This window comes from Osmerus eperlanus, chromosome 10 (genome assembly GCF_963692335.1).
Source record: "Osmerus eperlanus chromosome 10, fOsmEpe2.1, whole genome shotgun sequence".
In the NCBI taxonomy this organism is placed as follows: Eukaryota; Metazoa; Chordata; class Actinopteri; order Osmeriformes; family Osmeridae; genus Osmerus; species Osmerus eperlanus.
The window spans coordinates 13,356,299-13,380,993 of record NC_085027.1 but is presented as its reverse complement, the minus strand read 5'-3'; the positions used below and the strand labels follow the sequence as shown (position 1 = coordinate 13,380,993).

At 48.6% G+C, this 24,695-nt stretch overlaps 1 protein-coding gene across 1 annotated transcript in view; it reads left to right on the top strand.

Annotated features, from left to right (window-relative positions):
• Positions 1-815: 815 nt before the first annotated feature.
• Positions 816-24,695, top strand: part of itfg1 (integrin alpha FG-GAP repeat containing 1) — a 63,608-nt gene continuing 39,728 nt past the window's right edge. The window contains exons 1-5 of the mRNA XM_062471817.1: positions 816-879; positions 2,921-2,979; positions 7,441-7,522; positions 11,223-11,317; positions 16,869-17,035. Coding sequence (XP_062327801.1) covers positions 816-879; positions 2,921-2,979; positions 7,441-7,522; positions 11,223-11,317; positions 16,869-17,035 — 467 coding nt within the window. The remainder of the gene's footprint in view (positions 880-2,920; positions 2,980-7,440; positions 7,523-11,222; positions 11,318-16,868; positions 17,036-24,695) is intronic.

Below are 24,695 nucleotides of genomic sequence, written 5' to 3'. Positions count from 1 at the left end.
GGTGTGCAGGTTTTGAGGTGACCAGGCCTTAGGATGGCCAGGAATGATTCCATCTTAAATAATAATGCCTGGTTTAATGTATGTAACACCATTATTTCAGTTATCAGGTGTTCAGGTGTTAAAGTGACCATATGGCCAGGTGTGTGTGTGTGTGTTGCCTGGACGGGTGTGAGACCAGGGTGAACCGTGTCATGCTCATCCTCACCGCCCTTCCTCCGTACCTCACAGACGTGTCACTACGTCTGGGGATGAGACTGAGAGCTGGCTCCGACCTATTTTGACAAATATCGTTCTAGGTCGTGGAGCACTATTGTTTGTGGGGTAACATCAGAATGATGGGTTTAGCTATAAAGCTGACAATATGGCACCGTAACACATCTCTAGGCGTAGATATGCCTACTGGCTGGAAGTAGGTGATCGTTAGCTTGCGATGTATGGGTTGTGGAAAGGGGCCCAACATTCCCTTAACAGTCCTTCCTCTTGTCATGAACATCCTGAATTCCAACATCGGCTTGATGTTTTTTGGGCCCAAAGGCAGAGCTTTAATCTTAATGTGCTTGTTAATATTTTAATCCGGGAGTTTCTTTGAAATATTCATGCTGATAATGAATGGCGACTTGCCAGACAGCCCATGACAACCAACACACCAACAGCAAACACAGCGGCTCACGAACATAGAGGGGCACGGAGGCGTTGGCAGCAATGCACCCTGGGAGAATTCCTCCTGGCGGTGAGGAAAGCCAAGACATCATCGTGCGCGATTCTGGATGGATCTGCGTGTGCACGCGTCTCCGGAATCAGAGCATGACTCTAACATGGCGGTGATCAAGAAGGGCGGTTCTCTCAAGCAGACCATCCTGTTTGTCGCCCAGCTTGTCGGTCAGTCGAGTGAGCCGTCTGTCGGTCTGTCAATCTGTTGGTCTGTCAGCCTGTCTGCCTATTTTATATGTCATCATATTGTAAGTCATAACCCTGATGCGTTATGACACGAGGCAGGGTTAGTGAGTCATAGGGGAGATGTGATTGGTTGTGAGTAGACGGGAGGGTGTGATAGGGATGATCCATACACGGCCTCTCTCCCCCAGACCTGTCGGGTCAGCATGTTTTTCAGGAGAGATGTGAGACTGGGGTCAGCGTGTTTACAGCCTCCAGCTCCATCTCCTCCGACCGAGTCTTCCTCGCCTCCCGCCTGCCGGATCGAGATCCCTCTCTTCATCGGACGAGAGGTTTCGGAACGCAAACCTCTCTGGATAATCCGGTAGAGAGAGAGAGAGAGAGAGAGAGAGAGAGAGAGGAGGCGGGGGAGGCCGAGAATAATCAGCAGATTACAGATTTCCACTTTTGCAATGAAGACCGTTAGAGAGGAGCTGTGTTTGAAGATGCCGACTAGATGGCGACACGTGGTCGGATCAATTAAAAGTTTTGACTCGATGAATTATTGAGGCGTTCCTCTAATGAGCTTCTGAGATCGCTCCGCAATCGGAGGCTGCGAGCTTGTAATTACCCCCGTGACACGACATCTCACTTAGAGACAAAAGCCCCCCCCCCGTCACCCACACCTGAATAATACATCCCTGTTCGGAGGCACGAGTCTCTTCGCCCCGTCCACGAGGCTGATCGTGAGGGCCCCCGGAGTCTAGACCTCAGTTCACGTTGACGAGAAGAAAAAAGAAATACAATATCTTCACAGAGCCATTAACGCTGGAGCCAGGCGTCCTCCTGTCACTTCCTGTCCCTCCTCAGGCATTAGCAGGGTCCTCCACGATGTCTGTCAGGCGCTCGGCTCACCCACTGTACACCCTCTCTGATGAAACGGTCCAAAATGGAGGGTGGAGGCATGTTGATGGGCTCACTGTGGCGCTGCAGTAAGCGCCCTGTCAGTCAAGAGCAAAGCGGGGCGCCCAGTGGTGTTGATGAGCTGTAAACAGGCTGATTAATCGGCCTATCAGCAAGCTCAGCCAGACTCCAGCCTTGATTAGACGGAAGCTTTCCATGTCACTGAGGCTTCCTGTAACCACTTCTCATTCACTGCGGTTTCTCTGCTCTCCTTCCTTTCTCCCTCTCCTCTACTCCTCTCCTTTCCCTCCCTCCTCTCCTCCCGGTTCTTCCTCCTCTCCTCCTCCTCCCTTTACTTACTCCCCTCCTCTACTTCGACATACACCTCTCCTTTCCTGCTACCTCTCTTGTCTGTGCCTCTCCCTCTCCTCTCCTCCGTCTTCCCTCCTCTCTCTTCTGCCTCTTTTCTTTTGTCCACCCATCAGGTCAATATTCAGCGTGGCTAGCCTCCCCTACACCCAGCCCAGCCCGCCCCTCTCCAATCCCCAGACCCGCAGGGTGAATTATCCCTGTCAGATATTGGATTCTCAGGGCTGATATGAAGGGGTGCTCGGCAGGTGCAATTGAGGTATTGACTAGAGAAAAGATGACAGCGTTCTACTCCACAAATCATTTTAACAGCTCACTGGAAGTGGAGGCCCAGACACCATTAGAATGATCATGCTGGCTTTGATCGTGACCAACGGCAGAGTGTTTAAAGACGGACGGTTTGCCTTGGGCCTTGACAGATAACGCAAGCGCATTTGCTAAGTGCGCGTCTCATGATTGTGTGTGCGTGCGTGTATGCTGGAAAGATGCCTTTGCCAAGGTTTATAAGGCGAGCACGGTGAACAGGGATCTAATCGATGCCATTATTTAATGTACAATTAGCCGTTGTGCAGCGGAGACAGAAGCTTGGTGTTTGAAAATGCGGAGTCATGCAGTTTAATGTGCAGTCAAGAACCAAGGAGCCATTGTTTAAGAGCACACCCAAAAAGGCATTCCAGACAACATTCACAAAAGGAAAAGTGAAACACTTCAAAACAAAGATGAAAAGGTCGGAAAAAAACAACAACTAATAATTCTTTAATTCTTTTCTTTTCAGATTTATTCCTCACAACCAGGGACAAAGATGTTCTAGGCTTCGAGACGTGGATTAACAAGGTGCGTTTCCGATACCTTCTTGTAATTGTGTGTATCTCAGCAGGTAGTTGTCTAATAGTGTGTGTGTGTCTTCTCTGGCAGTACAAAGACACCACTGGCCTCTGGTCTGTAGAGCGACCCCCTGCTGCTGTTCCTGCAGTTAGCTCACATTCAGACACACACTCTCTCTATCACACACACACACACACACACCATTCTGGAAATCATTAAGGAGGCACTGAACACAAACCCCCGACTACTCCACAAAGACTTGAAAGGAGAGATGGAGAGAGGGGAGGAGTGTGTCGAAATGAAGGATAGAGTAGGTAGAGGAATGGCAGAACTGATGAAATGAGGGGCTAAAGGTTGGAAGGGTAGACATGGATGAAAGACAGAAAGAACTGTGCTGGCACACAGGGCTGTGCTGTAGATGGATCTTGGTAAAGGTCACCGAGACATTGCTGTAAAGGCCAGGGCCTTTGTGGTATCCCCTACCATCCACACACACACACGTATACACACAGATACTGTGCACTCACAGTAGGAGAAGTGGTGATTGGCTAGGTAATCAGCAGTCAGCCTTTCTAATTCTACCCTTTGACCTCCTCTCCTCCTCCTGCTCTTATCTTTCAAGGATTTTGGTATCGCCACTGTTGGTAGAACAGCAATGGGACTGGGTTCAAGTTGAGACGCACGCACACACACATTGAGACGCATACAAACGCACATACGCAACCCCATCCAACACGGAACGAGGCACAATTCCACCCAACCCAGCGTGACACAAACACACACACACACACGCACACAGGGGACTCATTTCCTGGTTCCTTCCAGTGTAAGACCCCGGTAATCCCCTCCGGGCCGCGTCACCGTGCGCTATTTCGTTTAGCGGCCTCCGCTCCGCCGGTCACAGGCCAGCGCCCGCGCCCATTTCAACACTTGATTTTAATTACTTTCTCCCTGCTCTCCTTCTAAGTCTGCCTCGATATCCCCTCTCTCTCTCCTCTCTGATTACACCAGAGGCTGGCTCTGTTTACCATGGGGGAGAGAGCCCAGTGAGTAGGGGTTTCATTGGCCAGGACGCGGCCCGGCCCCGCGCCGGCCCCGTCCCTCCAGGGGAGATGGGATGGGGCTGTTGAAGCGTCGAGGCCAGGAGGCTGTCCTCCGAGCCAACCAAACAGCCAAGAGAAACACATTAGCCAGACGCGTGCTAGCGGCCCTTCAACATTGCGTCCTCCCACCTCCCTCTCTCTTAAATCCATCCCGTCTCTTTCTTTCACCATCTCTCTCTCTCTTTCGCTCCCTCTCTCTCGTTTGTGCGATCAGGTCTTGCCGTGCTGTATGTCTTCACACATCAGTCAACTGCGTCTCAATCAGGGTGCGCCAGAGAGGGAAACACAGCAGATAGAATCTGGCCAGGCTTCACACTCAATCATCCAAGCAGTACGAGTCCATGACTGAGTTTTAGATCACATTCCCTACTCACTGCACAGGGTTAACACTCTGACCCCTAAGTTCTAGCGTAAGATCTCTCTCTCTCTTTTGTCTCTCTCTCTTTCTGTCTCCCGCTTTGTCTCATTAACTCTTTGTCTCTCTCTCCCTCTTGGTTAAAGCCATTAGTCAGCACTGTGGTTTAAATCACAAATGGTCAATCAGCCTTCCACATGCTTTTGTGTCTTGCCACCTTCAGCCCTACTTCATAATCAGCTGTCTCACATAGATATACAGTACCACACACACACACACACACAGTTATTCAGTAATCAGAGCATCTCCATATAATCTTCTGATTAAGTGTTCTGTTTTGTTCTCTGATTAAGGCTGAGTCTTACATTGAGAAATTAACTATAGGTAAGCATGGAGAGTGATGCATTGCTTACGCGGTTGTGTGTGTGTGTGTGTGTGTGTGTGTTATGAGTGGGTGTTTATGTGTGTATGTTTGTGCCCCAGTCCTTTCGCATCACTGTAGCCACACGTGATCTAGCCAGAGCAGCCGGCCAGCCCTACTGTGGTCCCTCAGCCAGGACACTACTGAGTCCAGAGCCAGCTAGTCTCACCCTGCTGCCCTGGGTTGGGCCTGCGAGGTGATTTGAGGATAACATCTCAGTGCTTGTGAGGGAGGGCGGTAGGGAGGGAGATGGTGGGAGTTGGCGAAGGAGAGATTGCGAGAGAGTTAATGATGAATGTCCCGCTTTCGAATCAGAAAGAGCACTTTGACAATGCCGGCAGGAGAGATGCCCTCCCTCCATCCCTCTCTCTATCTATCTATCCATCTATCTATCTGTGTTGGTCACCACCCCCTTACCTTTTGTCTGACTTGCAGCCAAAAATAAGCATGAGTGGGGAGGGAACGTAAAAGGCAGGTTTCTCTGTTGTCATCGCACTCTTTTCTCTTCACTTTATTGGCATGGAATACATTTGTTTGTACAAATATTTCCAAACAACATAATTAGGGATGGGTATCGAGAACCGGTTCTTGTTTAGAACCGGTTCCCAGTGAATCGATTCCTTGGAATCGTTAGCAAAATTCCTTAACGATTCTGTTAACGATTCTCTGTGCCGTTGCGCATGCGCAAACTTTTATAGTTTACTCAGACAGACTGCAGCAAACATGGCAACTAGGAAGAAGCGTTCTAAAGTTTGGTTGTATTTCACACGACAAAATTACAACAACGCCACTTGTAACGCGTGTAAAAAGTATATTTCGTCGAAGGGAGGAAAAACTACAAATATGAAGAAGCATTTGAACACACAGCATGGAATGAAGTTACTGGAATGTCATGTGTTCGATGCATGCAGCAGCGCAGCTAACGTTCGCGCTTCATCTCTTCATCTCTCATAACTATCTAAGGTAGAGCTAAACTGCTCAAAAGTGATCACAACCACTTGTTACTGTGTGAAGCAATTTGCCTTTATTGTGTGTAGTCGATCTAGTTATCTTCTGTCCCGTTGTTTGAAGCATACATTTTAGCTCCGGCATTTGTCTCCCATTAGTATTGATCTTATTGATAATTTCATGTTATCGGGGCGGAGTGTGTTATCAGCAAACGTTTGCGTGTCCCATTATTAAACTGAGCATATCGATTTTTAATCCATTATTAAACTTAGCATTTTAATTGTTTAACCTTTTAATAATCCTGTTAAATGTGCCTGAAAACGCCTAAACAACATACCCAAAGTACATTGAAAGCTGTTGTTGAACCATTTGGAGTACATGCATGTAAATGGTCTCTTTTGAAAGGTGCCACTGAAGTTATTTCCCCTGTTGTTAGGACCCCTGTAAGTCCTACTGGTGTTGAGTAATAGAAGCTTGAACACAAGGAAACTGAAAGTTTATATCTCCGACTAGATTTAGTTTTGAAAACAGAGGCCTGAAGAGGCCTAGAGGTGGTAGGTATTAGCTCATTCCAGAGCCAGTCAAAGCCAGTTTGAGAAATTTGTTTAGAACGAGTGTGTGTGTGTGGGGGGGTGCAGGACGCACAGACCCTAGTTGGCTGTAGAGGGGAGAATCGATAAGAGATTGATAAGGAGTCGGAATCGTTAAAATCTTATCAATACGCATCCCTAAACATAATCATGATAACCGCTCAGCCACCTGGAGTCAGGTGGCTGAGCGGTTAGGGAAGCGGGCTAGTAATCAGAAGGTTGCCGGTTCAATTCCCGGCCGTGAAAAATGACGTTGTGTCCTTGGGCAAGGCACTTCACCCTACTTGCCTCAGGGAGAATGTCCCTGTACTTATTGTAAGTCGCTCTGGATAAGTGCGTCTGATAAATGACTAAATGTAAATAAGGAGTAGAGGAAGAGTGGTCTTCCTGTCTCTCTTTCTCTCCCCCTCTCTCTCTCTCTCTCTCTCTCTCTCTCTCTCTCTCTCTCTCTCTCTCTCTCTCTCTCTCTCTCTCCTTCTGTGTGTGTGTCTCTCTGTGTTTCTCTGTCTGTCTCTTCACTCTTTCTCTCTATGTCCCTCTCAATTTTACAGGCCTTATCTCTGACAGTTTCCAATCACATCTGTTTCCCTGGCAGAAAGGAACCCTTTACACACACTAAATCCTCATTTTCTCTCTCTCTCTTTCCCTCCCTCCCTCTCTCTCTCTTCCCTCCCCTTCTGTTCATTCAGCCGAGATGCAGTATTTAGATGTTATTACTGAGAAGACTAGACGGTATTCATAATTCATGTGTGATTATGTGTAAATAAGCCGTGGGGTCCAGCTCACACTTGCAGTCTCTAGACGCCTCACCTTCTCCAGGAACAAGCCAGTCAGTCAGTGTTACAGCACATCTCAGCACTGACCTTGTGAAACCAGTGAATGTATGACTCTGGAACATATTGATCTATTGCCGCCATTCCTCCCACAGGTTCAGGGTTAATGATGGCACAAAGGGTTTAAATAGCCAGGAGGATAACATACGACCAGTGTGTAAGTGTGCTTGTGTGTGTGTGTTTTTTCCATGTTTAACATGTTCCTCCTCTTCCTCCCCAGGATGGGAACTTCACCAGAACGCTGTCAGAAACTCCTCCTCCAGCCACCCATGTGGTTGGACAGTCCACTTTCGTTGATTTCGGTGAGGCTTCTGTGTGTGTGTACGTCTTTCATGTCTTGTCTCCTTCAGTGCCCTTGTCCTGTACTAGAAGTTCAGGTCTTCAAAGGGCTCTGAATGCTGCTGCCTGTGTTCCTTTGGCAGTGCCATTTTCCCCCTGCTCCCCCCCCTGCTCCCCCCCCCCCCCCCCCACGAACAAACTTTCCCTGCGTCTTATCTCGTTACGAAATCTCTGCATCACTCATTGTTCAACTGTGTGCTGGATTAGGATTTAGCCCACGTTGGGACTAAATCCCAGCGGTGTAATCTTAAAGATGCACTCCGTCGTCCTTGCGAAAGCTTGCTGCCGCAGAGCTTCTATTTATAGAAAACTGTCTGGATTCAACTCCACACGACACGGGAGGAGCAGTCTGCTGGCCCTGGCTGGATAAGGGAATGTTCCGTTTGGGATTGTCCTTCTTCTGGTTTGTGATTACTGTTGTACGAGAGTAGGGCTATCCATGCTTCTATCAGTTTTGGGTTGAGTTTTGAGATTTATACACACACACACACAGACACACAGACACTTTCCCACGTGCACACACACAAACACATGTATAGCCATATCCATAAACTCAATGGTGAGTTCAATCTTTTATCAGGAACCATCAAATATTCAGAGTACAAATTGTGCTATATCCCAAAAGGGCAATTATGCATGAATCCCTGGCAATGGCAGGAGAAATGACCTATATGTTATTTTCTGTGTGTGCTTCAGTCCTTATCTCTTGAGGGCCTCTTTGGCTCCAATCTCCGGCTTAGTTTAGCAAACAAGAACTTTTCATTTATTTAATCTGTGTTTCCTCATTGCCACCATGAAAATTCCACACAACACAAGCTGTTGCCTGGCTGTGAGGATGGAATCCTAAGGTCAGTTATATGCCTGGTGAAGCTAAGGATTCTGGGAAGGTTCCTGAAGGAACTCGCTGGAGATAAAGCCTGTTCCTGCTTCTGAATTTCAGTAAAGCTCTTTCATGTAGCAGGTGGAGGGATGGAGATGATGCTATTTAAAATTGAATTAATTCAATACACATACAACTGAATGAACAGAGGAGCCGTAATGATCACATAATAGATAGAAAGACAAACAGCAAAGTCATCATATGTGACAGGAGCTGGTATTTTGTTCCCCAAGGTAATGCAAGGTTATTTATCAGTTTTTTATTGATCATGAAAGTGCAGATCGTAAGCATTCAAAGGATGTGTCATACATTGATAAAAGCAAAGATATGCTCATTTGAATGTTGGTACACCTTACATCAACTAGCAGAAAAATAAATCCATTCAAAAACCTGACCTGAAAACATGCCTTTACAAGGAAAGTTTATGGTGAAATTGAGCGAGAGAGAGAGAGAGAGAGAGAGGGGGGGGGGAGAGAGAGAGAGCGAGAGAGAGAGAGAGAGAGAGAGAGAGAGAGAGAGAGGGGGGGGGGGGGGGGGGGGGGGGGGGAGAGAGAGGGGGAGAGAAGGAGAGAGGGAAAGCAGGGAGTGTGGCTCTCCAGTCTGATTCGAAGTGGGAATTATTCTGATCACACTCCAAGCTGTCAATTCTCACTCCTCTCTTCTCCTCGTCTCTCCTCTCCCGCCCACACCTCAGTGGTAGATCAGAGATACAGCAGTGACCTTCCTCTAAAACCTCCACTCACACACGCACTCACGCGTACTCTACACACAATGACACGTTCTCTCTCTCTGTCTCTCTTTCTGTCTCTCTTTTTCTTTCTGTGTCTCTCTTTTTCTTTCTGGCTCTCTCTCTCATACACACGTACACACACTAGTATGCACACTGACACACTCTTACACACATGTATACACACACTGACACTCTCTCTAGCACACACACACACATCTGCAACCACACGCCCATTCTGAGAAACACTCCAGTAGAGAGTCTATTTCTGGATTATTAACCTCTCGTAGTTTGTGTGTTTTGAGAGGAGCGGTTCATCCACCGCAGAATAAGGAGGCCACCTGGAGAACTCCGTTTGATGGATGCCCAGCATATGTCACACATACAAGCCTGTCTGTCTTATCAGAGCTGTAATTGCATAGCTCAAAGTGACAGTGTCTGGTGCATAATTCAGGAATAGGGTAGTGAGATGGAACGCCATTGGCGAGGATTTGCTGGCAGATCAGGACCAGGATGACATTGTGGAGATTCATAATGATTTTAACGAGGGGGATGATGAAGGTTTGATTAGGGTGATGTTGGCGTCGAGGAGGATGATGATGTTGACAATGTGTTTGTTGTTGTCCCTGATGACTTGACAGCACCATTTGAGGTGCTATGTAAATGCACAAGGTGTTAAACTAAGGGAGGGAATGGCTGCTTAAATGAGCCCTTATTGTGACACAATCACACACACACACTGCTGTGTTTAGCAGCTGCCTGACAGGAAGGCAGGACATTGTTTTGTGGCATTTTTCTACACAGCAACATAAAGACACTGCCATGAATGTCTTGTGTGAGCAACTACTGTGCTGGGTAGAGTCTCCCTCACAAATCGAAACACACACACACACTTTTTCAAGGCCCATATCAGAGAAAAGCCATATGTGACTGTTTACTGGCTGTTGTGTGTGTGTGTCAGGGTGTAATCTCCTTGTCTCTCTCCAGGCTGGCTCTCTGATTTACATTATTTTTGCTCCTGTGTTGTATCCTATGAATGTCAATGGTGTTCCCCTGAATCCCAGCACAGACAGGAACCGCAGTCCTCTCCTGCCGTGTGTCTCTCTTTCTTCTTCTCTATCGCCGCCCCTCCGTCCCTCCCTGTGAACTGCCACGCTCCCTCGCCTTTCACCTCTCTCTCTCTCTATCTCTCTCTCTGTCTCTCTCTCTCTCCCCTACAGCTCTCTCTCTCTGTGTGTCATCCCGTCTTCCTGTGCCCCTGTCTCTTGTTACTCTCTGTCTTCTCTCTCTGTCTGCGACTCTCTTGTTCACCCACAGAAGAGACGTGTTTTATCCTGTTCTTATCTCCCTCCCGCTGCTTGCTTCTCCACCTCTCCCTTCCTCTACATCCACCTGCTGGCTTCTCCAACTCTCCCTTCCTCTACATCCACCTGCTGGCTTCTCCACCTCTCCCTTCCTCTACATCCACCTGCTGGCTTCTCTCACTTTATTCGGTTTCCCCCTCAGTTTTTGCGCACGCGCGTGCTGGTGTGTGTCACATAACACTGAGCTGTCAACCTCAGTAATGCCTGGGAACAATATAGAGACTGACAGGCATGCTAAGATCACCAAACGACTAAATTATGTTCATCTCTCTCTCTCTCTCTCTCTCTCTCTCTCTCTCTCTCTCTCTCTCTCTCTCTCTCTCTCTCTCTCTCTCTCTCTCTCTCTCTCTCTCTCTCTCTCTCTCTCTCTCTCTCTCTCTCTCTCTCTCTCTCTCTCTCTCTCTCTCTCTCTCTCTCTCTCTCCCCTCATCTCTCATCCTCTCTCCATCCCTCTCTCTCACACACGCGCGCAAACTCCGCTGTGTGCTGTCTGACAACCTTAATGTGATTTCCCCTCCTCCCCCTCAGTTCTTCTGTCTGACTGTGTTAATGTCATTGTCTCAACCTTCCGGATGCTGGAGGCCTCCTCTCCTCTGCTCCATCTTCGGCTCCACCACCCGGGGGGACTAGGTCATCTATTGGGAGTCTTATCTGGGATGTGTGTGTGTGTGTGTGTGTGTGTGTGTGTCCAGATGGTGATGGGTTCCAGGACCACCTCTTGCCAGTGTGTATGGACCCCAGCTGCGTGAGGAGTGCCATCTATCTGTCCAGGCCAGGAGACAATCAGGTACGCTGACCTGACGTCATGACCCCGCCGGCCTTCTGCTTGTATTCAATGTTTCCACGATGACATCACCATCATTCACCACGTCGCCAGCATTCAGGACCGGGCGTGGTATTCTGCGCCACTGTCACATCCTCGTCATCTGATGTCATATTCATCAAGCAGATGTTTTGAAGTCAGTTGATGTACGGTACAGTACTATACATCAACAATGACATGACATAGTCATCTGCCCACTCACATTTACAATAGGTTGTAGTACTCCATTGTGACATCACCGTTATTCACCGACCACGCCGCATGATGGTGGAGTGAGCAAGTCCAGTTGTGTGTGTGTGTGTGCGGATATTTGTTAGGGCCTGAGTGTGTGTTGTTGCGTTAGTCATATTCCACAGTATGATTGTTGTGTGTAGAAATGTTGTTAACACAAGCATACAAACACACGCACATAGTGAGGTAATTTGATCTTTTGACAGTTTTCTATCACTCTAATCTGATCATTATTGACGGTGTCAACATGTTCCTCCAACTCATTAGTTTGTATACAGCTGTGCCACAATAGCATCCCACTCACTGACACACTGTCCCTATAGCAACCCCCCCCACCCCCACACGCACACAATTGCACCAGTAGTTGTTAACGAGAACACCACAGTATTGTGTCCATAGTAAGGAACACATTATAACCTCTGTTTTTTGACTGAAAGGACCTCAGTTATCAGACTGCATCTCAATGGCAGTGAAGTCTGTCCTCTGTCTCATACACACACACTGCATAAACTGTAAATCTAACTGAGTGTGATCATCTTTGAAATCGAATTTGACCTGTTTCTAGTATAAACGGCTTACCCGGTGACTTCATTTAAGTAGACATTATTTTAATAAATCTCGTCAAATGTTCTTATTGCACTGGCAGCCAAATGTTCTCGTTTCCAGCATAAGCAATCTCATAACTAGAATTTTTGCACTGACATGTGATGTGAAGGTATTTTTTTGGAGTGCACATACACACAGCCGTTCCATCTCCCTAGCTTGGAGAGACAGACATGGTCCAGACATGTTAATGGAGCCGTTAGCTGTCATGGGCTTGCAGCCCCGTGGGGACTGGGGCGATGGGGAGGGGGGGGGTCGGGGAGGAGAGGCAGGCCTGCCGGGATTTGAATGGCTCTTAATCTGCAGGGAAGGATGACCATCCATAAAACATGGAGAGAGAGTAGAAAAAGAGAGACAACCAGAGAGAGCAGGAACTTTTTTTTTTTTGGAAGAGACATGAGAAACAGACACACACTGGGGTAACATTTCCATACAAAGGGGCACAAAAACGGTGTGTGTGTGTGTAGTTGTGATGAGGGCTCCGTTCTGCTAGTCTCCAGCTTCACAGTTGTTCCTTTCATTTCCATGCAGCCTGTAAAGCAGGCTGTGTCCTCAAATTGACTTGAGCAGCAGTTTGTCAGATCCTTGATGAATGTAGAGCTTGTTTCTTCTGAAGGCGATAAATAATATTTACCTTCCTGCCCATTCGTCATTTTTTCTCCACTGCTGCAGTTTGCACTGCTGTTAACATTTCAGAACGGAATGATCCGGAATGAGCTTGTGTGTGTGTGTGTGTGTGTGTACGAAGAGGCTCCTCTCCTACTGATCACGGTTTTACTAATGGTCACACACACACACGCACACTCTGCCAAGTCTCCCCAGGTCATCACTCTGAGACACTCACACGGGGAGTGAGGTCATCACTCTGTGACGGACACACACAGAGGGCGCCATGGCACACTGGCAGCAGGTGCCGTCCATGCTGAAGAGCCACGCCGGGTCTCTCTGGCACCACACCAACACCGTGGCATACATCCACGCCTCCCATCCCACTCGTTCATCGCTACTGCAGAGATGTCCATCCACCATTCTGTATAGTGCTGCCTTCACAATCCACACAGGTCTGCTGGAGTGAAGCAGCTGGCCAGGACAGAGCCGTGTGTGTGTGTGTGTGTGTGTGTGTGTGTGTGTGTGTGTGTGTGTGTGTGTGTGTGTGTGTGTGTGTGTGTGTGTGTGTGTGTGTGTGTGTGTGTGTGTGTGTGTGTGTGTGTGTGTGTGTGTGTGTGTGTGTGTGGGGGGGGGGGGGGGGGGTGTGTTTGCGTGCACGCGTGCATGCAGATCGGTTTGTCTCACTGCAGTCATTAGGAGATGAGCGATACACTAGCAGTCGTCCTCTGGATCATAAAGCTGCAGGTTCATTAGAAGCCTGTCTGGATAGCGCGCCGACGCCACCGCCTGTGTTCTCTATCGACGTAACGGCACCTCGATGCACGCTACCCGTCGCTTCTGAAATTTGAATTTCTTGGACTAATGAAGCGTCGTTCCTGCCGAGAGGAATCGATGGGAGCAGGAATCTGCTAACACGCCGGCTTTTTTCGCCTTAGTAAACAAAGGGACTGAGGGCGTGCGTGTGTGCGGGCGGTGTGTGTTTTGCGGGGGCAGCATGGATGTAGCGTGATGTGTGTGGGCTCTGTGCTGCTGGGTTTTACTGATGACTAAAAATGCAGTTTGTGTGCCTGGCACCTGCCCTTCTTAACACCAGAGATATTGGATGATCTTACAGACGAGCAGAGACTAGCACAGCAGCACCTCTCTCTCTCTCTCTCTCTCTCTCTCTCTCTCTCTCTCTCTCTCTCTCTCTCTCTCTCTCTCTCTCTCTCGCTCTCTCGCTCTCTCGCTCTCCGTCTATCTCTCTATATATCTATCTCTCTCTCTCTCTTTCTCTCCATTACCTAGACATCATCCAGTATCGTCCATCTCTCCTCCTGGCCTTACACCTCTCCTTGTGATAACCCTGAGCTACTTAAACATGGATCTCTTGATTTAAGCATATGTGTCCAGCTGGTTGGAAATGTAGAACATATCTATGCATATAGGTGTTCTTGGAGGGATCGTATTTCCTGTGTTGAACGCGGACACATTCCTACAATATCCTTCCATATTAACATACACAACCAGTAAAACCTCCCACTGCATACATCCAATGAATTGTACATGGACGTGCATTAGTAACTCCACTCATGTGGAGGTATTGCAGTAGTAGTCTGTAACACTCAATAACCAGGAAAGCATAATAAACAATCTAATTATTATCATTTTTCTTCTTATTATTATGATTATCTCACATAACTGAATGATGAATAATTAGTCAATTTCCAAGCAGAGCCAGTTAATTACTGTGAGGCTGGGACACTAGTATGACACTGATTGTCTCATGATGTCTGCTCTCTGCCTGATTAAACAGAGGGTGAGCACGTGTTCTGGCAAGGAGTGTGTGTGTGGGTGCGTGTTTGTGTGTGTGTGTTTGTATGTGTGTGTCATCCTGAGTTCTCTCCATCCTGATTGGGTTCATCAGTAGTGAGCAGCAGGAGACACGAGCGGAATAGTTTGGTGCTTCTAGAACCTGGCTGTTTGCTCAGGCCCCGCACAGCCCTGCCACACACACATACACACACACACACACACACAAATCCTTCCAGACGAAAACACCCTGAGAATATAAACTCCCCTACTTCTTCACGGCTCTCCACCCTTGATCCCTCCCCTTTTCTCGTGCTCTCTCTTCCCCCTCTCTTCTCCTTTACTCTCCTCGTATTATCTCTCCTCTTCTCTCCCATCCTCTCTTTCCCCATCTTTTTCCCCCGTCTCCCTCTCTCTTCTCCCACATGTATTTTCCAGGGTAGTTAAGAGAGTACATGAATCCCTCTTAACCCGGGCAGATGATAGATTGAGATAGATGCTATGTTTGTGTGTGTGTGTGTGCGCGTGTGTGTGTGCGTGTTACGTGAAGATACTCCTTTAGAGAGACTGCATCATTGGAATGAAGATGTGGGCCTGGTCTAGTAAAGCAGTCGAGCATGTTACTTTCCATTAGAAGACTACAGCAGGCATTACGCTCACACACACAAACATAGATGCATACACACACACACACACACAAACGTACACCCAATACAATGATGTGTCCACACGGCTGGGCATGTTAACAGGATGCATGTGTATTGAGGTAGGCGAGGCTCAGTGTCCTTGGAGCTTGGTGCTTCCACACAGTCATGCTGCGGACCAGCTCCTACAGTGGACAAGGTGTTTAGATGTTGTAAGCGGAGATGTTTGAAACGGAGAATGGTAAAATGAGAGATGTTGGAAATGTAAAAAAATTTCAATGTTATGAAGTTGAAAGGATCTGCTCACTACTCTACACGCAGGGTTTTCTCCTGTACTCTTAGTCTCCCGGTACACATATTCAGAGAGAGACGGAGAGAGAGAAACATTCAAAAGAGGAAAGGGCAGGGGGGAGAGAGAGAGAGAGAGAGACGGAGAAGAGCGGGGGAGAGAGAGAATGAGCATCCATCCTGACCTCTCATCCTCGATGCAGCGGTGTCAGTCCTCCTGAGGCCAGCACAGCTCCGTGCCTGTGTGCCTGTGGAGGAACACGTCTCTCTCTCTCTCTGTCTCTCTCTCTCGCTCTCTCTCCTCTCCTCTCTCTCTCTCTGTGTCTCTCTCTGTCTCTGTGCCTCTCTCTCTTTTTCTCTGTTTACCTCCGTCTGTCTCTCCCTCTTTCTCTCTTGTCACTATCGCTTGCTCTCTCTGTCTCTGACTGTCTCTCTTGCTGTCTCCTTCTCTCTCTCTCTCTCGCTGCTGCTGCTAGCTCGCGCTGTCGTTCTTGTTCTATCTCCCTCTCTTTCTCTCTCCCACACCAGCTCTTTAGCATTCATCAATACTTGACACCCTCCTCATCTGTTCCCCCTCCCCCTTTCCTTCATCTCCGCCACCCACCATCATAGTGAGGCCCGGGGGAGAGGGAAGCCCCCCCCCCCGTCACAGCTCTGTGTGTGGACGGTCTTCTGCTGAATAGCTCAGCTTTGTGACTTTGTGGTCAGAATAACTGCTGTTTATCTCTCTCTTTCTCTGCCTGGAAGTTGCTAGACAACTAGCAAGAGGGAGCTTGCAATGATAAGAAGAAGAACTGACTCAAATGTTTTAAGTTCTGAAAGTGTGCCTTCCAGTTATTACTGGAATGTTCCCCTGTGGTCGTCCGGCCCTTAGCTCCAGCAACATCACCCATAGTAGGCATACGGGCAGCCGTCCTACAGGTCCCCTACCTAACAATACAGGTGGACCCGAGTCATCAAAGGCTCAGTCTCCCCATCTCAGACGAGACGTGATTGGCTGTGCTGCAGCGGCAGCCTGCAGGATGTAGTTTGATTGGACGGAGCATGACGGCTGAGTCGTACCCATGGTTACCTAGCTGGACCAGTCGGATGAGTAGTACTGTCGGTTATTTTAAATACCGGGTTCGAAGTAGCAGTTTGTCTCAGGATTTGTCCAGACCTCTGCACTGCTTTTATAGAGTCCCTGTTGGAATCCACAACATTCCTGTCACACCACGACACTGTACCACAACACCACAATCCCTGCTCGAGAAAACACTACATCATATACTGTATGATAATAACCTTTCTGGTGATAATGGTGATCAGAACTGTGCAGCTGAACCTTCCGTGTCCCTGTGCTGTTGCAGTGGTTACCCGTGCTGGCTGACTTCCAGAACAGGGACACGCTGTGGGGCTTCGTGCCCCCTGCACAGGCTCCTGGGGAAACGAGCCAGCCCATCACCCTCCACCTTGGGGACTACAACCTGGACGGCTTCCCGGACGCTCTGGTCATCCTGCACAACACCAGCAGCAGGTTAGTCTCTCTCTCGCACACGCACACACTCAAACACATACAGGCACACACAAAAGTACAGTACACAAACACCAAAACGACTTACATGCGCACGGATAGATACACATACCAAGACACACATGTCCTTGAACTCACCTGCATGCAGACCCCGCACACACCTACACACATGCATATATCAACACTTTGAGCTCGCTGTGACTTGACCCGGGAATTGGTTTGTTGTCAGATTCATTTCAAACGGAGCCCTAGGATTCCAATACCACTTCACCATCTTGGATAGTTTTGCTCTATGTGATTTATTTTCTCTTCTTGATTATATTTTTGATTAGATTAGTGTGTGTGTTTGAATATCTTTATCCAACACCTCTATGTGACATGCAAGGTTCACCAGGAATGATGTTGTAAACACGGCTTCCCATAGTCACTTCTCATCCATCTTATCAGTGTTGACATCCCTGCAAATGCAGTCATGACAGGATTACTGTTCTGTAAATCCTGTGGTTGTATTCTCAATATTCCTACATAACACACAATGGATGATTTCACTATTGATGAGGGCATCTTTGAAATAATTGGATTATTTATACATTAGATGCTCGTGTGTGTTTGCAAAGTCAAATCGATTTCTAAAGCACATTTAACAGAGGTTGACCTAAGTGCTGCACAATCCAAATAACAAAATCCATAAAACAACACAATACCAACAGCTCTTCAACAGACACAAAAGAAAACAACAACATCTCTCATACAGAGTGAGAAGTCCAGCGATAACTATTTGATTTAAAAACAGGCAGAGTAGGGGTCAGTCGAACACGCAGGAGCAACTCGTTCCAAAGTTTGGGTGCTCCAACAACCGCAAAGACGCCATCTCCCCTGTGCTCCAGCCTGGATCTGGAGACAACCAGGAGCAACTGGTCAGTGGACCTAATTGACTTTGAAAGGGTGTGTGGATGTCAAATATCAGAGAGCTAGGTTGGAGCTAGCCTTTTTAATGTTCTTTTGGCAAACTTTAAAACCTTCACAATGAATTTAGCAACGTAGGGAGGCAGTGAAGGAAGGTCCGTACGGGAGAGAGATGTGCTCTCGTTTGCTTGTTGCTGTTAAAAGAGCCGCTGCAGCCTTCTGGACCAGTTGCAAGCGTGAGGGGGCATACTGCTCCAGACGACAGCGGAGAATACTGGGGTTTACAGTGTGAATGCAGCTGTGTTGAAGAAGAGCATCACAAATAGCAGAATCCCTGGAATCAGTAGTAGTGAATCAAATATTGTTACAAATATTTAAGTGTTCAAGTGCAGATTCAGTACTGTGTAGGGTTTTGAACCTGGACGGGAACACCTCAAGAATGCCATGTATGTCTAAAAAAGACGGCAATCGTATGAGTACAACTTTCACCAAAAAAGAGAAAGAAACACGAGTTTGGAAGTTCAGATGGGAATTGTTTTCCCTTATTCTCAAAATCAACAGTTTCACTTCTGCACGGATAAGGTTAGCTGAATCAACACCTGAAGCGAGAGTGCTGTACATACCAGAATCAGAATCAGAATGGGATTTATTCGCCATGAAAGTTTGCACAGACAAGGAATTTGCTTTGGCAGGAAGGTGCATACAACAAACATATAGGGACCTAAAATTTAAATATGTGGACTATCTATACTAAGGGTACATAAACTAGCAGTACTAAGTGGGATTAGAATAGAATTAAATATACAATAAAATAAAATATAAGTTGCCGCAAATTACAATATAAAAATACAAAAATACAAATATTACAAAAAATACAAATGTACAAGATACAATTGTGTAATGCAGTGCAAAAAGCAGTGTGTTTTAAGCAGGAAGTCATTAGAGTCAGTGTGGTCCCTTGGCCTTGTTGAAGAGGCCAACAGCGGAAGGGAAGAAACTGTTTTTGTGGCGTGAGGTATTGGTCCTGATGGACCGCAGCCTTCTGCCGGAGGGGAGTGACTGAAACAGGGAGTGTCCAGGGTGGGAGGAGTCGGCCACAATCTTCCTCGCTCGCCTCAGGGTCCTCGAGGTGTGCAGGTCCTCGAGGGTAGGCAGATTGCAGCCAATCACCTTCTCAGCAGTGCGGATGATACGCTGCAGCCTGCACTGTCTTAAGAGCATTGAGCTCTAAGTTGTTCTGGCTGCACCAGCTCACCAGGTTGGCCGCTTCCCACGTATAACCAGACTCGTCTCCACCATAGATGAGCCCAATAAGGGTGGTGTCGTCCGCAAACTTCAGGAGTTTGATACTGTTGTTATTTGGATGTTTGGTCTCATAGTTTCTCAAATCTCTCTTAAAAGGCAAGAAAGGATAACATCTTTGATAACATTTTTGGGACATGCAGAATATTTCATATTTCCCCTCAAATGAATTATTCATTTGAGGGGAAAGGGTCACAGGACAAAATGGAGTATTCCTCCCCAGACGAGGCCAGTGAGATGAGGGACCACAGAGGTCAACACCGGAGTGCCTGGGACACCATCATTATTTTAGTTTGCTTTGAAGAGGATTAATTATTCAGGCAGATAAATGACATGAATCTGATCAGTTGGGGACTTTTTTCCACTTATTGCTGGGGTTTCATATGATCGTAGTTTAGGGGATGTTGAGCGTCTTTATGAATCATATAATCTCTATAATAATTCTCTACTTTTACCTCCACTTCCATCTCAGTCTCGTGAATTTAGATTGTTACAAAAACAAAATCCATACAACCTCGCTATTTGTACCATCAGACATCTGATTAGTTATAGGTACCAGCCACTTACTCGATTACGCAATTATTCCACCCACATAGTGGAACCGGTCTCACCGACTTAGGAATGAATTGCATGAGCAAGATACCAAATTGTTGCAATGTTGCGAGTGTTAGACAATAGCACTGGGCTAGACACCAGAGCTTCAGCTGGTAGTGTGCTGGTGCTACCGTGGAGCATTAGCTGTTCCACGCCCACAACCACTCACAGTGGATGAAAACAGCATAGCAAGTGGCAGTGATGGATGGGTCAAAAACAGGAGGTGAGATGTGCGCTCTAACGATTGCAATCTTGTCAACAGAAATCTTCTTTCACAGGTTTCTGAGGAAACATCAAGACAAGCTGATGTGCGTGTGTGTTTGTGCGCGCGCACGTGTACCCTCTGCAAAGGGAACACTGACAACAGATAATGTCTTTCAGATGTTCCTCAACCCGTGGTCAGAGGGGATGGACGTGTGTGTGTGTGTGTGTCTGCGTCTGCGTACATCATGAAGGGCATGTCTGGATTATCAGCCCACCGTCGATGGAGATAAGATAGGCATGGGTCAGGACTGCTGGTGTTGAGATGCATGCTGATTTGTCCCCCGGAATCGTTTTAGAGGACATTAACGCACACTTGGTCACAACCATTGACACACGCACACACTTTCGCACTCGAGATCGCACCCAGCGTGCGTGGCAGAATTAGCAGGCACACACGCACTCCAGCCCATGCGTCCTGTACATTTGAACTCTGGAGTCGGCGCAATCTTGAAGTGGCAGGGGGCTTAGCTTCTCCCTCTCCGAGGGTCACACTCTCATCCGGAGACCCGGAGCTTCCGCGGGCCCTCTCCCTTAATCACACCCCGACCGGGGGCTGCTGCCGGGGCTTAAGCAGGGGACGTAATCACCCTCCCTAAGCTCCAGCGCCGTGCTGCATACAGCGCTGCATGGCCCCCGGGCATCACCACGGTGGCCCGGGGTGACGGTTTAAGACGAGATCAGCAACATCATCAAAGCCTGAGGTGAAGGGGGGGGGGGGGGGGAGGAGGTGGAGTGTGAGGGGGGGGGCGGAAGTGATGAAGTCGTGATGAGAGAGGCTGGAAAATGATAATGACTCTCAACCTAGGAGAGCCCAGTGTTGGGTTGTGTTATACAGGCTTCAATCCCAGTCCAGATGGAGGGGTTAGTACCAGTGGTTACTTTATTGATCCCCAAGGGGGGATTGCAGCGTTGAAGTGGAAATAGGAAAAATATATAAAATGCCAAAAATACACAGGGCTGTACATGGGGTAAAACACAGGGTTAAATAACAGAGTCATACACACATGAACAAACCAATTTAACGTTGGTGACACACACTGGTACATCTGCACAAAACAATTCAAGTGACAACACACAACTCTGGTGACACTGAGAAGGACACTGTAAGCAGCTAATACTGCTTACAGTGAATGGCATGGACCAGCAAACTGTACAGATGACTGTTGCACAGATTGCTGAAATCAATTGCCAGAAGCCCTGATATAGCGGTTTACCAATGACTGGGAGATGTACTAAACGATGCAAACGGAACAGTGCAAACAATGCAGTTCATTACAGATGCCCCAATAACCCTGCCAGTGTTCCTGCTCACTGTGAGTTATTACTGTCTGATGTGCGCTGGCAAGAAGAACTACTGATAGTGCTCCTTGGTGGTCTCATGGACCTGGGGCTGGTGTGGGGCCGTCTGGGGGCTGGTGTGGGGCCGTCCGAGGGCTAGTGTGGGACCGTCCGAGGGCTGGTGTGGGGCCGTCCGAGGGCTGGTGTGGGGCCGTCCGAGGGCTGGTGTGGGGCCGTCCGAGGGCTGGTGTGGGGCCGTCCGAGGGCTGGTGTGGGGCCGTCCGAGGGCTGGTGTGGGGCCGTCCGAGGGCTGGTGTGGGGCCGTCCGAGGGCTGGTGTGGGGCCGTCTGAGGGCTGGTGTTGGGCCCTTACTACTTATGTTTCCATCCACTCTGTTTGGAGGGTGGCTTGTCGTGCTCTGCAGCGTTCTGTCATGCAGCCCTGCGCGGTCCACAGCTCTGCCAGGATTTCGATTGTGTGCAGAATGAATGCCACAACGCAAGCCTTCTGCTTCTAAAGTATCTGGCCGGCGGGCAGCCATCCTCCGCGCACACACACACACACACACTTGGTGTCCATTTTGCCTATCTCTTTGTCTTTTTCTCTGTCTCTATTTCTCTCTCCTGTCTTTTTCTCTCTCGCACGCTCTCTGCGTCTCTCTCTGTCTCTCTCTCACACTCTTTCTCTCTCTGTCACTCCACATCTCAAGCTATTTATAGCAGGTTTAGGTTGACCACTCTTGGCTGCCCCCTCTCAATCCTTCTTAGCAGAATGTAAATTCAAATGCTAGATGTTTAAGAGGGGCGGGAGGGAGGGAGGGAGCGAGGGAGGGAAAGAGGGAGGGAGCGAGGGAGGGAAAGACGGAGGGAGCGAGGGAGGGGCAGAGGGAGGGACAGAGGGAGGGGCAGAGGGAGGGAGCGAGGGAGTTTTTTGTTTGCCGAGCTGTTTATGAGTACGACAGCTATCGCTTCCGCATCAGAAAAAATTGTGGGTTTGAGTGCGTGTGTGTGTGCGTGCGTGCACATACGTGGGGTGGGTGCATGTGAGTCTGTAAACCCCTCTGCATCTCCAGGGCCGCTTTAAGAGGTGTTCTGGTACACACCGGGTTTTAGCACAGCAGCCTCCCTCCCCCGCCCGCCTTGGAGATGGACACCTGACCTTTCCGACGCTCCCGACGTTTTAATTGGCTGAACGAGGCTCCCGCATTCCTGCCCTCGTGTCCACCTGCAGCTAGCTCGCCGCGGTTAACATCGCTAATGGAAGGTGTGCCGTGGGACTCTGCGGCTCGGCGTTCTGCGGGGTGGCCTGCTGGGCTGTGTGCTGTGTGTGGGGGGGGGGGTGTGCTGTTGTTATTACATCACACATTTCCCAGATGGATGCACAGGCTTAATCGCTCTCTCACTCGTTTTGTTGTTGTTGTTTTTGTTGTTCCCCTCCTGTCTTCCCCCCCCCCCCTCAGTCTCCCCAATCTCTCTCTCTCTCTCTCTCTCTCTCTCTCTCTCTCTCGTGGTCTCTTCACACTCTCTCTCACACACGCCGCTTCACTACTTCTCTCACTTTGTTTTGATCTCACACTCTTTGCTTCGACGCCCACTTCTTCTTTTCTTGTCTGTGAAGGGTGCTCGTGTCGGGTGGCCTCCGTCGCTATCGTGTCGTACAGGTCTCCCTCTCGCACACGGGCAAGTACACACACACACACACATATTCTCCTAGGTGCTTCAGCAAGGTGGTTTTATTGAGTAGCAATGGCACGTGCTCCAAACGCGCACGTAAGCGCACACACAGCATGTGAGTCAGTTCAAATGGTGTGTGTGTGATGTGTGTGCGCGTGTGTTCTCGCTCACGTGTGTGGTTGTGGCACGTGACGTTCTTACTTGGTTCATCCACCTTGCTGAATCCTTTAAGGAGGTGTGTGCGTGCGTGTCGCTCCAGAGGTGTGGTACATGCGCTGACCTGGAACAGAACATGTCCGTGAGGCAGCCTGTCAGAGTACCTCAGGCAGACTCAGCACTGACAGAAATCACCACCCCCCAAAAAATGGGCATAGAAACTCAGGCTCCTGTCGTCAGTGGGCATTGCCTGTTCCTGTAGACCTGTAAAGTGGCAGGTTGTCAGGTTGCGGTTGCTCTGGTCAAGCCTATTCCTCACACCACCGTCATTTGAGAGCATGTTTGTAGGAAGATGCTGACCTTTATAATGTGACTGACTGGTGTGTCTGTCTGACTGTCTGGAGAAATGTTCCAGAAGAAGGGTGGTATTTGTCGTCAAGCCCTCGTGGCCTTTTCTATTATAGACAAACACCTTTTCATATTCTGCTGTGGAGGGTTTGAACGTGCTTTCCCAGAAAGAAACAAACACGTAGGCTATACTTCAAAAGATAGCATTCAAAGATGTCTGGAAGCACTCACCGACTTTGAGAAAAAGAACATGACAGTGCCTCAGTTTCACCAATTTATTTTTTGCCCGTCAAACAAAGCTATGCTAACGACAGGGTCGGCCTTCATCCCAACATGAAAGTTGAACCGCCGTCATGTGAGCTGTATAGGACTTCAGAGTGGTCGAATCATGCGTCATGTGTGCATCCTTTGTTTGATGGCCCAAAAGTAATCAAATAAAAATAAGTTGGTGAAACTGAAGCACTTTGTCACCGTTGGTGAGTGCTGCCGGACATCTTCGGATGTTGGTTTTTGACCTTTTCATATTTGGGCCTGTTTCGACTGGCCCATCCTCTCCCCTCACCCGCCCTAAACACGCCTCTGAAAAAACAATTTTCCAACATCACTCTTCTAAAGGTTTACAAGCGGGCCTGTGTGAATGTGTGTGTGTGTGCCGCACCAGTTCGGTTCAGATGAGGTGAACACTAGTCAGCACGCAGCAGTCAATCAGTAGTCTGGGCTGAGGTTAAGGATGAGGGTTGGCGCTGGGGCTAGGGCTGGGGGGAGGCTGGGGGGAGGGCAGAGGCTGGCTGAGAGATCAGAGGGACAGAGGACTGTGTCGCCACCAGGCCTTTTAGAGCTGCTTCACCTGCAGACTGAACTCAATCACTGCAGCCCCCAACTGCTCTCTCTCTCAGTGTGTCTCTCCTCTGGGAGCCAGAGAAACTCCATCAATCACTCTCTTTGTGTTTGCGTCTCCCGTCCTCCGCCTGCCTCTGTGTCTCTCTCTCTCCCTCTTTCTCCCCATCTCTCCCTCTCCCCCTCTCTCTCTCTGTCTAACCTCGTCCATGTTTCTCACTGCGCCGCTCGCTCTTTCACTCTTCTCAATTGGACGCTCTTTCAATTCTCTGTCTCATCGGGTTCTCGTCCATCTCGCCCTGTCC